The sequence below is a fragment of the Plasmodium fragile genome (assembly GCF_000956335.1).
Source record: "Plasmodium fragile strain nilgiri unplaced genomic scaffold supercont1.3, whole genome shotgun sequence".
Classification (NCBI taxonomy): Eukaryota; Apicomplexa; class Aconoidasida; order Haemosporida; family Plasmodiidae; genus Plasmodium; species Plasmodium fragile.
The window spans coordinates 91204-109386 of record NW_012192583.1 but is presented as its reverse complement, the minus strand read 5'-3'; the positions used below and the strand labels follow the sequence as shown (position 1 = coordinate 109386).

Here is an 18183-nt window from a genome sequence, read left to right as displayed (position 1 = left end):
TTTTAAGGAATATAGCATTTATAATTTTGAATCATTTAAGTTTCTATTCATTTTTGAAAACTTTGTAATACACGTATCAATTGGCGTGAAGCATATTTTTCTTTTAAACCTTTTTCCTCGATTCCATTTTAACGCATCTACTTTGATGTGTAATTAGTTAAGCACCGTCCAAACGTCCAGCTACGTGCACTCGGCATTCGTTTAATTTGGCATTTCTACCGCATAAAAAAAAAAAAAAAATGTACTTGTAAATAGGTGAAAGTAGGGATTAATGTGAACACACATTTCTTATGATTCTTAGTGCAAATTATTATGTTCCATCTATATGTGAAATAGAGTACCATTAAATTCTTTATTTCAAATGAATTCACAATAGGACAAAATTCCAGAAAATGTGTACATAGTAATCTCATGTTTTGTATTTCAATTTAGTAAATTATCTTGTGTAATGGACTTTTACACTCTCTACGTTCCATTGTAAGATACGAACACTTCCTATATCATCCTGTCCCTTAATTTGAACTATAACTTCTCACCATATACAAATGAATTTTGATGATTTTGTTAATGTTATATATGGAAAAGATGTATTTGATGATGAAAATTCCCATTATGTTAAAGAAAACATCTTCCCATATTTATTGCCTGTAATTATCTAACACAAAGTTGTATAATAAGACATGATTAATTTCCCTTTTTTATTTACTATTATTATTAGAAATCATTTAAATTTCTTTCCATTTTATAGGCACTAGAAAAGGTATTATAAAGGATATTTCAATAAGAATATGTAAATTATACTCCTAAGCAAAATAAAATTATAAACATTACTTCTTGTCTTTCTTTTTTTCTCCCCCCTCTTATATATTCATATATAGTTAGTTACATTAGTAAATAATGAAAAGGAGAAACATAAATACTTTAATGTATTCTATGATTATAATGAAAAAGACCGGCCGTTAAACAGCTTACACGACAAAAAGTAATGTCTTTGTATTTATAGCTAAGTCGCGTTAATCGGTATATCGATAATAGTTATATGCGTTCTTTATAAGAATTTTTTTTTCTTTTTTGTTCTTAGGAGTGACGAGAATATTGGTAAAACAAAAATATATATATAATTTTATAAGCTTCCCACTTGTACAAGCTTTTATAGATGAAAATGCCTTTAATACCTTATTCTAAATTCATTTATTAGTTATAGAATTCGTTGTATACTGTATGATAAAAACTTAGTATAATTTAAACTTTGAAGAAGTAGCATTTTTTTAGCTAATACACTACTTGTACATTTGAAAATTGCCAATGTGTCTACGTCATTTGAATTATTTAATGTTATACTAGATGATAAAAAAAAGGATAACAAAATATACATTTTTCCCCTTTGAAAAAGAAGCAGAACAAGTAGATATTTTCAGCACTGATAAATTGAAAGCCAGTTCTACAGAATTACTTGAAATCCAACAAGAAGTAATATAAGCTTTATTTTGCATAACGTTACATTTATGAGTACAAAAATTTACATCTTATTCAAAGTTTCACATTTCTCTTATTTCGTGAATACATTCATAATACATAAATCGTGTTATCTCAGTGCTGTTTTTTTCTTACGTAGGTTCTAAAAAAATACGTAAACATCAACCCTATTTTGGTGCTTAGTGAATATCTTATAGAAGAATACAATAAAAAGAATGAAGACAAGAAAACAAGTGAATAAAACCTGTATTAATTTTTTTTTTTTTCCAATACCACATATAACATTGCAACTGTTCTACTGTTTCATGTGTGAAGTATAACTATTAATACTTCTATATTCATGTCATTTGACTATCTGATTATTCCTTTTATTGCAATATTTTCCTGTATTATGAATTTTTATATTATAATTTTGGTAAAAATCACAAATGGAACTATTAAAAATAACTTTAATAGAGAATCGTTTATGTGAAAATATAATTACCGGATTTGGTAGGAATTTATGAGAATTAGAGGCAGTCTTACATAACATTTATGTGTCCAATGTGATATTTTAAGTTTTATGAAATGTTGCGCATTTTCTTGTGCATTACATTTAGATGTATTTTTAATGAACGTTCTATAATGAATAAATTTACACTCAAATAAGGTTGCTAAGGTTTACAGAGATGTTTTCTTTATGTTTCTCACACTTTCATGGTTTATTTTGTGTGTAACAACACATAATAATGTTGTACGTGTATTTTATTTCTTTCATAAAAAGTAACAAATAGTATGTTTAACGTGGGATGCACAAAATATGCTTAATCGTACTTAATTCCCAACAGGATAACGTGTTCCACGAACATAAAATAAGAAAATGCATCATATTACATGTTCTCCCAATTCAAAAATTCTGCTTAATATGTTCAAGAGTATTTGGATTTTATAAAACTGTATTAAGAAGAATAATGAAAGTTTAAGCAGTTAAAATAAGAATAGTGAGTTTTTTGTTATTTGTCCTTATTTTTATGTATATTAGGCTTTCCCATTTTTAAGGTTCCTACATAGTGTGATATTTCGTAAAATCATTTTTTTAAGTAAAGACTTAATGTCTTTTTATGGATTGCCAGATTTACAGTAGTTATTACGATTAGGAGTGATGACAAATTTTGTAATATGCCGTATAAATTGCAATAATAGCATATGTGTCATGTAATCGTGTACTCGCTATTACACTTAAAGGAATTTATTTTTGGAACATGCAATTGGAAAAATGAAACGCAGCAATTGCATCGTCTAAACTTTAGTTACCAAAAAATATAGTACAATAATAATACTTTAAAACATGTGTCTACTGTTAAGAACAATCAGAACATAAGAATTAGTAGATCAAAACGCAATTTACTTTCAAGTTCTATAAAGATAACAAAGTAAATGACACAACACATCATGTATTTGTGATTAATAGTGTGATTTTCCGCCTTTTGTTAATTTACATTGTTTCGTATATATTTATTATAAACTCAACCGTGCAACATAAACTATGTTCTTTTTTGTCGTTAAATATAGCTTCAATTTATACCTTCTTATAATAAAATAGCCTTTAAAGCTTTTGAAGGCATACATTTTAACATTTATGAAAAATGCTTGATAATTTAGTGAAAGAACAATAATATAAAAAAATAAACTATTAAAAATAAAAAGTAGGATACAACAAAATTAAAATTGACAGTAAAAAAAAGTACAAATGCAAAAAAAAATTGAGAAGATTATATATAAAAGAAAAAAAAAAATTAAATAATAAGAATAATAAAAAAATAAAATTTTAATTAAAATAAACAAACAGTTAATATGTCAATAATTGTATAAACATATTTAAATAAAATAAGAATACTATACGAATTTAATCAAATAAATAATATTAGTACATTTAATAAATTAAATAAATACTATAAATAATTAAAAAATTATAAATGAATATTTTAAATAAGTATATTTAATTAAATAAATATATAAGTAAAAAATATTAATTAGTTAAATAATATAAATATATTTAATTAAATAAAAATATAAGTAATAAATATAATTGGTTAAATAATATAAATATTAAATATATTTAATTAAATCAAATAAAATAAATAAAAATAATTATATTCAGTACAGTATGAAATAATATAAAATTTTAATTAAATAATTAAAACATAACATTAAATAATAGAAACTGACAAATATTATTTTAAATAATAATATATAAATTAAATAGTACATGATTCTTAATATTATAATAAATAAATATATAAGTAATATTATAGTTAAATGAAAAATGTCAATAAAAAATAAATTATGTTTTAAAATTAAAATTAGGTAGTTAATTAATTAACTACTTAAAATGTTAAAATAAAAAAAAATATATTATTTTAATTGAATTACACACATATAATAAATATATTATATATATTAAATAATTAATTTATTAATAAATATATCATTACATATAAACTATTGTCTAATAAAAAATATATGATATATTAATATAAATATTAAATTATATTTAATTAAATAATTATAATATATAAATATATTACATTAAAATTGTAAATATAATTAAATAAAATTATAATAAATATAATAATTAAAAATCTTATTTTAAAGTACAATTAATTAATGATTAATTTATTATACAACAATACATGAATATATAATAATTATATTTATTTAATAAATATATGAATATAATATTAATTAATTAACTAATTTAAATAAAATATATTTAAATTATAAATAATTATTTTAATATAATTAATTTAATACATACATAATAAATTTATTTTTATATTATAATAAAATAAATGTAAATTCATTTCTTTAATATAAAATACGTGTATTAAAATAATATTTAAAAAATTACAAAATAAATATTGATTTAACTATTATATATATATATATATATATATGTTTATAGTATAAATTAATTAAAATTCAATTTTTATTTTATTATTCGTAAACACAATAAATAATATATGTAATGTAATATAATTATTTATATTTAATATAATATATGAATATTAATATTATTTAAAACAAAATTATTATATTATATAAAAAAATATTTAAATTAAAAATATATTAAATAAATTTTACATATTTAACATTTTATTTAACTACTAATATAATAACATACAATAATTAATTTGTTATTATGTATATTAATTGTATATAGTCATAAAGTATTTATTAAATAACTTAACATCCTTATGAATTTATTAATATATTCTTATTTTATTATTTAATTAATTATTTATTTATGTTTTATTATTTTAATTAATTCTGTATATTATTAATATATATATTTTAATTATTATTTTATTTTAAAACATTATAATTGTTGATTTTTTATTATTTAATATATTTATTATATTAATTTATTATTTTATATATTTTATTTATTATTATATATTTATATTATTATATAATTAATTTATTATTATAACATATTCCATTTTTTTATTATATAATTAATTTGTTATTATATATTTTATTTATTATTATATATTTATATTATTATATAATTAATTTATTATTATAACATATTCCATTTTTTTATTATATAATTAATTTGTTATTATATATTTTATTTATTATTATATATTTATATTATTATATAATTAATTTATTATTATAACATATTCCATTTTTTTATTATATAATTAATTTGTTATTATATATTTTATTTATTATTATATATTTATATTATTATATAATTAATTTATTATTATAACATATTCCATTTTTTTATTATATAATTAATTTGTTATTATATATTTTATTTATTATTATATATTTATATTATTATATAATTAATTTATTATTATAACATATTCCATTTTTTTATTATATAATTAATTTGTTATTATATATTTTATTTATTATTATACAATTTTAATTTATTTGTTATTTAATTATAATATGTCTTATTTATTTTCTTAATTTGTTTTATTGAACTCATTTATTTATGTATTAATTAATTTTATTTAATTAAATTTACTTGTTTTATTATTAATTATTTTATTTTATTTATTATTTTTAACTATTATTTGTTATTTAATATATATTTTTTAATATTTCTTAAAACTAATATTTAATTAAAATTAACATTTATTAAAAAGATATATACTATTTTAAATAATATTTATGTAAATTAATTTTTATTTGATATTAACCTTTAAAGCGTCAAAATTAGGTTCCATTATGTTCTTGTTGTTTTTAATTACATATTTTATGTATAATTTTGCTTTATTTATTTAATTATAATATCCGCATTAATATAATATATGTTTTGCTTTTAAAAAAATATAATTTAAGGGTCATTATTGTGAAATTGATAAATGTGTGGAAATTTATATGTAATTTTCATTATGAATGCTTCAAATGGAATAAGTAACATTCAAGAAAAAATGATACAGACATGTTTTACAACAGCTTTATAACCGTTTTAATAAGAACAAAGTAATATTTTTTTTTTTAAATTCAGTCTAATGTTTTCTTAATGTATAAACTGTAATAAGAGTGTAACATGAAGGAGTGCATTTTAACTCAGGGATGTGTGGTTTTATTGCTGTGATCGATTGAAACAGTACTGTGTTATTAATTGTAATTAAAGGGTTATTTATCTTTGCACATTTTTTGCGATTTCGGTGTTAGTTATTACACAATATTTTTTGGTATAAAATATTTGAAATTGTAAACCAGCACCTATTAGCATAAATGTAAATTTTTAACTTCGTGTTCCACTTTAGACTAAAGAATGCCTTTTATCTCATGCATCTGTGAATTCTAATTAATGCAAGAAAACTATATTCCTGATGCAAAAACATATAACTACCTAAAATTTAATAATAATAATAATAATGAGCAATATACAAGCCACCTAAAAATACACGTAAACTTAAAAGTCGATACATGTCTATCCTATGCCAACATCCCGAATTAAACCGAAATTAATTAACAGAAATATTCTAACATGTTAGAGATGTATATGGCTTAATATGCTCTATTATTGTTAATATATTTTAATGTTTTTGAAATGTCACAAGGTAAATCCTTTTTGTAGAACTAGCATTCATTTATACGAAGAATAAGTTAACTCAAAAGACAAATGATAAAAACAATCAACTTTTGCACATATGCTTTTTTTATCTCAATACCAATTTTGAAATCCCTCTGTGCAAAAATTATAATGAAAATCTATAGTTACTCATAATAATTTATAATTAGCGGCACCTTGTATTTGTACTTTGCTCGAAAACACTATGTTATAAGAACGAAATTGATCATGGATAATTGTTAGATAAAAGCATAACATGCATAAATTGCAAGAAAAAAAATGCTATGAACGTTTAAAGTAGCTTAAAATATATATTTACATTTATTTAAAAGTTGTTTTTTCATTTGTCTTATAAATCTAATTAATAACTGATAATTTTCTTGTGGACGCATTCTTAACGTGACGTGTCTTATTTGCTTAAAAAGTGATTTATAAAACATTGTATAAATGAAACCTTTAACACAAAGAGTATTTATCTATAGAGACAGTTGTTATTTTACTTAATATATTTTTATTGTTATGATAACTTTTCACAATAATAAAATGATTATGTAATTACGCACTGCGCACTGGTACAAGTCAGGAGACCTTAAACTCCTTAAGCTTAAAACACAGAAATAGGGTGATGTTTCTATATATGTTTATACTGAAATACTGAAAGAATTATTTCTTTGCACACTGAACTCTCATTATTATCTATTGCATGTATTAAAAGGATTATGGAATGAGCTGTTTTTGTGTTACAAAGAAAACAATTCTTTCAAGTTGTAGCAATAAATAAAAGAATCCTTTATTTCTTGAATACACTCATTTGAAAAGTTAAAGGAACATATAAAAAAAAAATTCCTTGTCAAGTATTTGAATACTTTTTTTATATTACATGTTGGATTTTTTCTTTGTTCTATAAAATCCTCATAACCCTTTTTTAATAACCTTTAACATGTCTAAGATCTTATTTTTAAATGAAAGTATTAGTGTATACATTTCAGAATGAGTATTAGTGTATTAAACAAGTATACTATGTTTTTAAAGATACATTTTAGAATACAAATATGTGAATTAAAAAAGAAAACAATATATATAAATTATTAAACATATCCATTTACCATTATACTGTAATTACACAGATGAAATTAATGAAAAAGGGCACATTTTATGTAATGAATGTTCCTGGACAACCCACAGTTTTTATTAGCACATGTGGTACTAACCATTTGTAGTAAGCAACACGACATCTTTTATTTATATGTTTCTGCTCTAACTTTTTTATTTCTAATAAAAAAGGAAGCATCAGTTAGTGCTTATAGAGTGTTAATTATTAATCTGTTATGCAAAATTAAATGAGCATTTCTTCATGCTGTTATATAGTGTAATATATTTTGATGTAAAAACTTAAATCATTTATTTATGTAGAAGAATACTTCAGCACTCATGACGTGTATCCATCATATGGACTACGGGTAAAAACATTTTAACATCACTTACCTCATTATTTACATAAATTAAACTTTAGTTTGTGTCTAACGTGTGATTTATAATTAAGTGGTCATAAATATTAGCTTATAATAGAAGAGTGCACTTTCATCCTATGTGTTGTTTATATCAGTTGATGGAATTATGTAATTTGCTTTATACATTTTTATTTTACTGCTTTGGGACAGAGGAACAAAGTTGTCTTAGCAATATACATGTGTTATCTTTGTACGTTACCTTTTTAATAAAAATAAAAATTAGGTAAAAATTATGTTGTAGGTATTTTTCTGTATATACAAACGGAATTAAAAAGGGAAAATTCTTCACATATTTATGCTGCATATTCTTTTCATTATTCTTAGACACAACCACAACATGAGAAAACATGAGGGTTAGAACATTTCCATAAGATCCTTTACTTGTTCTATAACATGAAATTTATCCGATTCTTTATCGCACTCATTTTCATTTACCTTTCTTTTATACATGGGGTTACTAATATTATTTTTATTCACATACAATGACAATAATAGAACAAAGAAAAAGAGTATTTGAGAGGCGCTGTTGAGAACTGTGACGTATAGATTTATTTCCCATGTAAATTTCAATGTGTAAAGATTATTCATTTGCAAAATTTATATAAACATATGTGTCATATATTTATGAGAGTTCTTTATTTGGTTGTATCTTAAAATGAATCACTACTTCACACGTATCCATTCGGCTACTTTTCGAAACTTCAAGTTCAAATGTTTACAGTAGATCTATTTTTTATAAAGGGTATTTAATTCAGTTGTTTAATAAGTAAAAATACATCGTACACTGTTTTAGAGGTAAAGAAGGCCACTTGTAATGTTTTATTTGGTAATTCATAATACAGAAAAAAAAATGCATGCATATATAAATGTGTACATAAATGCGCATATACTTGTATGCATACGCACTTTAGCATAAATAATATATAGCCCTTTGGCATGTGCTTACATAAAGGTAGAATACACGACTAATAATTTAAAATACACCTATGGACTGAAATGTTAAACAAAGAACTTAATTAAAAAAGAAAGCCCAAGGAAGCAGGGAAAAGGGTAAATAATGACGAGAAAAAAAAAAAAAAAAAAGAATTATCACGAATGAAGAGGAAGTGAAGACCCATTCATTCCAGAACTACAACATTTTTACTACTACATCTGTGCATTGCCGTAAAATTTTGGTAGGTTTAATTATTTAAGAAAGTATGTATATAAGTAATGTGCTAAGAAGAAAAGCAGGGTTACATTACTGCCAATTTTATTTTTTTAAAAAAAAGGTTTTATTTAAAACACGCTTTAGTTATTTAGGTGGACTCATGCCCATTTTATTTTTTTTCCCTAGAATAATTTTTTAAAAACAGAGGTAGCCATTTTGAAAGCACTAGACATCGAAGTTTCGCTGGTTCTGCTTGAAGGAGATTCTTCACTGCCTTTCTTATTACCTTGTCCTTTGCCATTTTCTGAATGCTCAAAAGATGTGTTATCATCCTGACATATTTTATTGGTGTACCTTCTGATTTTTCTATTTTCGTTAACAATAATGTTGCTATTGCTTAACCTTTTCGAATTAAAAGTTACTGTCGAATTATCTGTGTCTTTCTTATTTGCATAAAATGACATACTGCTTTTAATTTTTTTATCTAGAATATATTTTTTGTCAATATTTTGTTGCGTAATCTTTAGGATGTTCATGTCTGCCTTAGCGTTGTTCATACTGTTCTGAGATTCACCAGTGCCATACTGCTCATTTATTATATTTTTTTTTTCCGTGGGGTCATAATTTTCAGCATTCTTGCTGAGAAAATAATCCGCTATCTTTTGGCTGTTTTTTCCGTTAGCATGTTTGTTTGAGCTGTTATCATACTTGCACTCGAAATAGTTGCACTTGTCCCCCCCATTGACCGCATCATCATTGCTGTTGTTGTGGCGGTGGCCGCCGCCATTGTCTCCATGAGTGTCACTGTACTCCGCGTTTGTCCCCGTGCAATTGGTGGGGTACCTTTCACGTAACTCCTTGATGGGGAATTTTGTGTTGTTTTGGTTCTGACTTTCATTTTGATTTTGCTCCACAAAGTTCGGCTTGGACAGACCTGTGCGGAAAATGCTGTTGTACTGCAGTTCATTTTTGGCCATCTCCCTGGTTGAAAAATGGCCAAAGTTGTTCGAGGAAAAACTCCTTTGCTCCATGTCGTAATAGCTTCTATCCACGAAGCTACTCTTGGTGAAGGGTCCCTGTCCCATGCAGCTACCGCCATGGTTGTCCATGTCGTAATCTCTACTGAGGCTGTTTCTACTGTCCCCATGATCCCCGTTCTTGTTAAAATTCTGCTCGTACATGCGTATATTGCTAAATATGTTCATATTGACATTGTTATTGGCGTTTCCATACATGTCGGTCATGCTCATGTGAAACGGTTGCATGGAGTCATTAGTAGCTCCTCCTGCTCCGCCTGCTCTGTAGCAAAAGCTTCCACCTTTGCTTGAGAAGTTCTCAGTATCCCTTGTCATGTAGCCCATGCCACTGCTATTCCCATTCCCATTTCCATCATTGTCATTGTTTCTAAAGTCATACGCATTTTTGGTGCCCCCAAATTCGTAAATGTTGTTATTATTCATGAAACTGGTGTGTTCGTCCATTCGCAATTTCTCGCACAAGTTCTTCTCCGAGGCATTGTCAAATTTGTCCATTTGTATACCACCCATGGGATTATTTCTTGTGTCCACTTGGTTTTTGCTTTTCATCTTATCATTTAAACCATCGAATGTATCCTTGTGAAAAACAAATGTGGAATCATTACCATCCCCCGAATCCTTAGAATCCAAGCTCTCCAAATTGTTGTTGTAAATGTTGTCCGAATTAATCATAGAGGAATTTAAGAAATAAAAACTATCTGCATTGTTAACAGATTTTTTAACTGAATTGTTTTTTCTTGTTTTCTTCGGAGAGGCAAAAAATTTAATGGTATTATCCTTATTCTTAATGTAATCAAATGCTGTGTTGTTACAATTGTATTTGTTGTCCATATTGTGCCTGTACAAAGACGTATTCACGGTCATAATCGGTATGACATCTTCGTCGTAATTTTTGTTATGGTAGATACTCTTCTTCTTGTTGTTCTTCTTGGTAGAAAAAATGTTGGGATAATATGCGCTATCATGATTGTGCTTTTTACTTTTCAATGCACTCATACGCATGCCCATGTCCATGTTGATTCTCATCCTCATGCATGGGTCATTTGAAAAATTCGTGTTGTTATGCTGAGAGGAATACACATGTTTGTAATCATTTTCATATCCCTCTTTTGTTTCCATGTAAAAAACTCCCGACGATGCTGCATCAGCTGTGTCTGCTGTTTCCACGTCTACAGCTTCCACATCGTTGTTTGCGCCAAACCGTCTACTTTGCTTCCTCAATAATTGGTTCTTCTCCTTGAGCATTTTTTTTTTCTTTTTTAAAAGTTTTTTCTTCCTTTTGGATAATTTTTTCTGTTTCATCAGGTTCTGCTGAAACATGAGATGCTCACACCCGCTTGCCCTCTTTCTAAAGGAAACCTGCTTATCTTTATTTTTCAGTTCTGCGTTCTTGTTCCCTACATAATACTTGTCCCTCACAGAATGGCTAGTCGACTCAGCATCTTCCTTCGATTTGTTGTAGCACAAGTTGGTGTATATAACCCTGGAGTCGTTCCATGCATAATACGAACTAGGATCCAGAGTAGGGCAGTAACAAACCTCAATATCCGCAACCTTGTCAGTCATGTTTAGGTATTGATTATTTGTGCTCAAATACCACTCCAGTTCTTCATACAGTAAAGGATCGCATGCCCAGTTCAGTTCAATGTTTGTTTCTTTACTCCACCTTTTTTTTAAATATGCATGTACTTGTGGCCATTCCTTATCCGTTATTTTGTCATTCAGGTTGTTAATCACTTTCTGTTTTGCTAGTATCCGTAGAAGAGAATGGGATTTACGGCTGTTCCTTGAAACGAATTTATTATACACATCTTTGTCAAACACTTCATCAAAATCGAGCAAACTTGGAGCAGATCCAAATATCGTGAAGGGATTAAAACAACTTTGTTCTTTCAACCTTTCCACTATTTTTTTCTTGTTATGCCACTTGGGGTTATACAATTTTATATTTGTTACATTTGTTATATTACTCTTTATACACCCTTTTTTAGCATCATAAATAGCACTATGTTGAACAATTTCTTTGTCCCTTAATATGCAAATATTTTCTTCATTGTTTAAATCTCCTCCATGCTTCTGAAGTAGGTACAGACAAATGTCAAAGTTGTTTGATCGATTTTTCACTGGCAAGGGTTTCAACACCTTATGCAATAGAGGTATTTTCCCATTAAAGTCTCGTAATATTTCTTCATATTTTTTTTCTGTAGATTCTAAGTTATCAAATGAGTTTAAAGAATCTTTTAGAAAATTTATTTCACTGTCTTCATTTTTTAAATCATCATCGGAACCGAAGCTGTCTTCTCTGCTTAGTCCATTAAGAAGGGTATTCTTAAAATCGTAACAATCTGTGTAATTAAATTTCTTTGCTTCATTCTTATCATTCTCTTTATTTGCATACTGCTCATAGTATTTTATGAACACATCATTGCTGTAATCCGTTCCCTTCTTCATGTAATATTCCTTGTTGATAGAATTGATATGACTGTTGTTGTAAATTCCAACGTTATTAAAAGTGCTATTAGACGTATTCTGAGAGGCCGTATTGTTGAATACATTAATTTTCATACTATTCATAAAATTCGCATTTGGATCGTTGTACAGGTTGTATCCAGGTGGGTCCTGCTTAAAACAACTATTTCCACATTCTGCATTGCTCATGTAGGGTTGATAATGAAAACTAGAGTTGCCGTAAGATGCAAACTTGTCCTTGTGACTCTGTAAAAATTTTTCACCAAGTCTTTTAGACTCTTGCGGAACGTAATCCGGATTTAGTATCTTGTCTTCATTGCAATACCTTTCATAATCTTCATTCGTTCTAAATTTTGATGCATTTTCCTTCAAACATTTTTTCAAGCATTCTTCAACCAAAAAATTTTGATCATCATTGTTATTCATTTTTTTGTCTTTATTATTGTAAGCAAAGTTGTTTACCCTGTTTCTACCTTCTGCTACAAAATCAATGTCATTAGTTTTGTTGCGCAAATTCGGAATGTCAACAATTAGGGGCGTTTTACTTGAGGGCCTTTCCCTTCTGTGTTTCGTCTTGAAGATGCAAAAGGAGGTACTGTCGTTTTCGTCTATCTTGGCAATCCCCTCAAAATGGCTGCTGCTCTGTATATTTGATACCACGGGCGTTTTTATCAATTCCGCGCTGGTTAGTGAGTTTACGCTTGACCTCAGACTTTTGTGGTCCTCCAAATTGTTTAGTGCCAATTGAGGGGGATCTCTTCTTATCTTCTGCTTATCTCCCGTATTGTCCCTTTCAACACCAGCATCAGCGTCTACAACTTTGGTCTTGACGCTCCGCTGAAAAGGGATAATAGGAATGGCGCAATTATCATCTTTCCTCTCTTTGCCTTGGGGTGCAACTCCACATCTATCCTTACGATGCCTACTGATTGAATTGCTAAGGGTAGAAATGATACTCTGCTCCTTGTAGCTGCTTTTGAAAGAACTGCGACAGCAGTTGCTCACGCACTGTACATTATTGCAGTGGAGGCTGCTCATGGTGTGATTACTATGATTGTCTGCACTAAAATATACGTTGTCACTAGCATTAGCATCGGTGGAGTTGATCAACGAATCATTTCTCTTAACATTGTTTAGGCTAAATGTGCACTCGTTGTACACGTTCGCACAAGTGCCACAGCTACATCTACCATTTTCCCTTTCCCCCCTGTCATTTGGGATGCCACTCCGAGCATTCTGCGTCTCACTAGTGTTAAATATGAACTCATCATTTCTAATACGGTCAGCTCTATTCATATGAACCGGTGCATACTTCGTAACAACGCCTGGGACCCCCTGGAAGGAATTTTTCCTCAGAGTACTAGTAGCAGCGCTACTCATAACACTAGGGGCAATACTCGCATTGGCTACATGCGAAAGCATACAACTACTATCCCTATTTTCAGAAAACTTGAAGCTGCTTAAATTATATGTTCTTTCGTGTAGCTTCTTTTTCTCACTGCACAGAAGCACGTTTTCGTGCACACTCAATGTTTTGTGCACAATAAACGCTGTCCACTTTTCGTTTTTTAAATTTATGTGGCGAAGCCTTTGCTCTGTCTTGGGAGATTTACCTGAGTCGGTATTTTCTATTGACGGGTAGTCCTTCTCCAACTTATTATAGTACAAATGGTTCTCTCTTATGGGGATATGCTTCTTCTGTTCTGTAAAAATAGACGTGTACTTTTTGATGCAATGTAGTTGGTTGCTGTCCGAATGAATATTATTCTTATGGTCATTTGGTGCGCTCGTCACAAACAACAATATGTTCTCTTTCTCCTGATTCCCGTGCTTGATTTGGTTGCATAGGGTAGTGACAGTAGCACTGGCGTTGCCATTATTGCCGCTGGCTGCTCTTTCCCCCACATATATCTTCTTCTTAATATCTACTACTCCTTCTTTCGCATATGCATTCCCCACTTTGGAGTGGTCACCCCTCGCGCCCACGTTTTGGTGGTTCAAAGGGGGATTCAAATTGGTAAAGTGCTTACTTGTCGTCCTTATCCCTATCCTTCTCATCAAAGAGTTACTCCTCTCTTGTTTTCTCAAATTTGCGCGCTGAACAGGGTTGACAGGCTGATAAAGGTGACCCTTTTGTTTTTTTTTTATATTTTCTGAAAAATAATTATCCGAATGGCAACGTTGGTATGTGTAATATGAAGGGGAAGGGTTTTTTTGTTTTCTCTGTTTTTTCTTATCATGTATGTGTTCATTATTTCCCCTCTTACAACTACTCGATATGCCTCTAGCATCGTAATGAACGTCATAATCACTATTATAACAGTGTGTGGTATGCAAATAATTGCCGCCCATACGACTACTCTCGTTTTTCTGCTGTATATGCTTAAACAGTTTTCTAAAATAAAAGTTTGGTATGTCATTGTATTTTTTTACTTTCCTTTTTAACTCCTTTATTTCGTTCTTATTTACACTACTAACGATGTCGTAATGGAAATTGTGGTCACTCAAAATTTTGTTCACATAATGTAGTACACTTTTGTCGTACTCATTTTTGGAATCGTCTTTTATCTCGCTTGTCTTATTCAGCTCGTTTGATAAACTAATAATGGAATCTATTAAACTATTTGTTGTTAATTTTCGCATGCTACCTGTGTTGACAAGTGCCTTTCCGGTTAGATGCCCATTTAGATGTCCATTTAGATGCCTATTTGGGTGCCTATTTGGATGTTGCCTCTCCCTGTTTGCGACCACGGTCAGCATGTCTAACGCGGAATTATTCCCAATTATGCCATATAAATCTGCCCTATTTACTTCTACATCACCAAACTGTTCATTCTTTGCGACATTAGGGTTACCTACATGGTGATGATTTGTTTTTACCTTAAAGTGAAACGCGTCCCTTAGTGGATGCAGACTGAGGGCCTGTCTCCCATCTATATCTTTAGCCTTTTCCTCCAAAGCAACTGCCCGGACACTTGAGAAATCCTTTCGAGCGTTTCTCTTAATGTGGCTTTTCCTTCTCTTGCCTTTTAAATGTACTAAAAAGGAATTTGTTTCATATGGAACATTTTTTATATACGCATTTTTTAAGATTACATTATAGTTAACTCTCCTTGCTATGACTTGATTTTTTTTCTTTCTACTTTTGGACAATTTGTCCAAATGATTTAAATTTTTTGTTTTTTCTACGGAAACAAGTTTTATTCTCCTTCCATGTTTTCCATTGTATAAATGTTTTCTTGCATATAGATAATGGTACTTTAACTTATCACTTTCCCTTATGAACTTACGTGTTTTTATTAACTCCCTTTTGCTTTTTGTTATGTCTCCACAATATTGAGTGATTCTGTTTGATATGACTTTCACTTTGGAGTTGTTTCTTTTGATGGACACTTTGCTCCCTCTTGGATACTTTGGGTTGTTGGTTTTTTCGAATGTGTTTTCTGTAATGACAAGCATGATTTCGCCATTTGATTAGCACAGAGGGGGGAAGAAGAGGGGGTTCACAAAGGGCTGGCTACTCATGTACATTTGCATAAACGCCTTCCACTTATATGCCTACGTAAACGCTCATGCCCTATGCACACCAGCGCAGGTTAACCGTTATGTATTCTCAGCGGTTAAGCATTTTTGCTTGCTCTATTTTAAATCTCGTGCTTGTCGATGTCGCTCAGTGGATTGGCTGCCTGATTGCCTGGTTACTGTTTTACCTGCTTTGTTTTTTTTTTGCTTCGCTTCGCCACTTCGAAGCTTGCTGAACACCCCGGGGAGCCACAACACGGGGAAACGTTACTGGAGACACAAAGGGTACTGCACGGAATAGATGGAGGCAGCTTCTTCCCAAAACTATGCAGCGTTCATTATTGGGAAATTCTATATCCTCGACGGAAAACGTATGGCATGTAGTTTTTTAATTCTGACGAGCAGGGCCGGTGCAGCGCCAATATGCCTGCACGTACATATATATTTACATACGTACGTAAGCACGAGGTATATGTACATTTATATACATGCGCGCGTATCCTTTGCAATGCTCCAGAATTACATGAAGTGTGTGGGGCGATGGAAAGGATGCACCAGAGAAGGGGGTGCTACTGTTTTAAAAGCGCGCCACTAGCTGACTTCGAACGGCTTTCATAAAGGTACACAAACACTCACATACGCAATAAAGAATTTACGAATGCGCTATGGTCATATGACCAAGGTGTCACTTCTTAAGGGGGCGTTCAAGCATTGCGCATATTTTTCAGTTTTCCCTTTAAATCGCAAAGGGCGAGGGTTCCTTTTTCCTCTCTGTACATACATATGCATATATACGCATATATATTTAGATAGTACGTATTGCTACACACGGGAAGGAAAATACATCGCAAATAGGAGAATGGGTTAAGAAAAAAAAAAAATCTCACTCATAATGTCATATTAAAAAGAACAAAAAAGATTTAGACATTTAATAAATAGAAGTTTTTTCTTTTTTTTTTTAGAACTCTTATGGGTATATTCAATTCAAAATGAAGGATGCATTAAATGTTATGCATATTATATATACATTTACATACACATATATATACACATTACAATTATTATGAAGCATTTTTTCTCCATTAAAAAAAAAAAAAAAAAGGCGAAAAGGAAGCAGTTACTGTTTACATGATTTTTAATATACATCTTTTATGACCGTTTTAAAAACGAAATGAAATTTATCACTTTTCTTTCTTCCAAAAGGGATATTGTCTTTTTTTTAGTATGTTTTTTTTTTTTTTTTTTAATATTGCCAAATCAAAAATGAAGCATAAAAATGTGTAAAAAAAATATGACCAAGCAATAAAAAAGTTGCGCTTTTTTTTTTTTTTTTTTTTTTTGTATGACCAATTTATATGTTAGGTTTACAAAAACGGCTGACTGTTCATAATTTTTTTTTTTGCGTTAGGAAAGAATTGTTTGAAATAATTTTGCGTAACGAATCTGACTTACAGAAGCTAGCGTTCTCCGACAGCTAAACGATTTTTCTTAGACAGATTAATCACATTCAAGTGATGACAAGCGGGTTGGAAATCTTTTCGGGAGACAAACGTGTCAACGTTTTGTAGAGATACGCATTACGCAAACACACATGTATAATATGTATGTACTTGTGTATACACCTATATATGACGTCACCCCTTTTAATGGCGCACAAAAACAGGGGTGGGGTGAAATATGATCGCTTAGCATCAAAATGTGTGTTTGTGCCTACAAGCAGGTGAACATGAGCGTAGCACAAATTGTGAACTGGTGTGTACTTGCGAAATGTACTATTTTTCTTTCTTTGCTCGGTAGCTCGCCACACACTCCGGTACACTAAAAATTCGACAATCAATTTGTAAGGGGCAAGATCGCTCATCAAACGAAGGATGCACATCATTTTGTTTAATCTAGCTCCGTTTTTCTTCGCACCAGGCCGTGGGTGCAGTT

At 29.2% G+C, this 18183-nt stretch overlaps 5 protein-coding genes across 5 annotated transcripts; 2 read left to right on the top strand and 3 right to left on the bottom strand.

Moving 5' to 3' along the window:
• Positions 1–545: 545 nt before the first annotated feature.
• Positions 546–986, top strand: AK88_00344 (uncharacterized protein; the record flags this gene model as incomplete). The annotated part of the gene is made up of 2 exons (XM_012477995.1): positions 546–647; positions 879–986. 2 exons carry the CDS (start codon positions 546–548, stop codon positions 984–986), a joined length of 210 nt encoding a protein of 69 aa, XP_012333418.1.
• Positions 987–1344: 358 nt separating this feature from the next.
• On the top strand, positions 1345–1717 carry AK88_00343 (uncharacterized protein; the record flags this gene model as incomplete). Its single annotated transcript, XM_012477994.1, has 2 exons — positions 1345–1470; positions 1616–1717. 2 exons carry the CDS (start codon positions 1345–1347, stop codon positions 1715–1717), a joined length of 228 nt encoding a protein of 75 aa, XP_012333417.1.
• A 102-nt stretch (positions 1718–1819) lies between these two features.
• On the bottom strand, positions 1820–3726 carry AK88_00342 (uncharacterized protein; the record flags this gene model as incomplete). The annotated part of the gene is made up of 4 exons (XM_012477993.1): positions 1820–1996; positions 2070–2129; positions 2350–2371; positions 3620–3726. The coding sequence occupies 4 exons, from the start codon at positions 3724–3726 to the stop codon at positions 1820–1822; spliced, it is 366 nt and encodes a 121-aa protein (XP_012333416.1).
• Positions 3727–8427: 4701 nt separating this feature from the next.
• AK88_00341 (uncharacterized protein) lies at positions 8428–8661 on the bottom strand (the record flags this gene model as incomplete). The annotated part of the gene is made up of 1 exon (XM_012477992.1): positions 8428–8661. The coding sequence occupies one exon, from the start codon at positions 8659–8661 to the stop codon at positions 8428–8430; it is 234 nt and encodes a 77-aa protein (XP_012333415.1).
• A 744-nt stretch (positions 8662–9405) lies between these two features.
• On the bottom strand, positions 9406–16188 carry AK88_00340 (uncharacterized protein; the record flags this gene model as incomplete). The annotated part of the gene is made up of 1 exon (XM_012477991.1): positions 9406–16188. One exon carries the CDS (start codon positions 16186–16188, stop codon positions 9406–9408), a length of 6783 nt encoding a protein of 2260 aa, XP_012333414.1.
• Positions 16189–18183: the final 1995 nt, after the last annotated feature.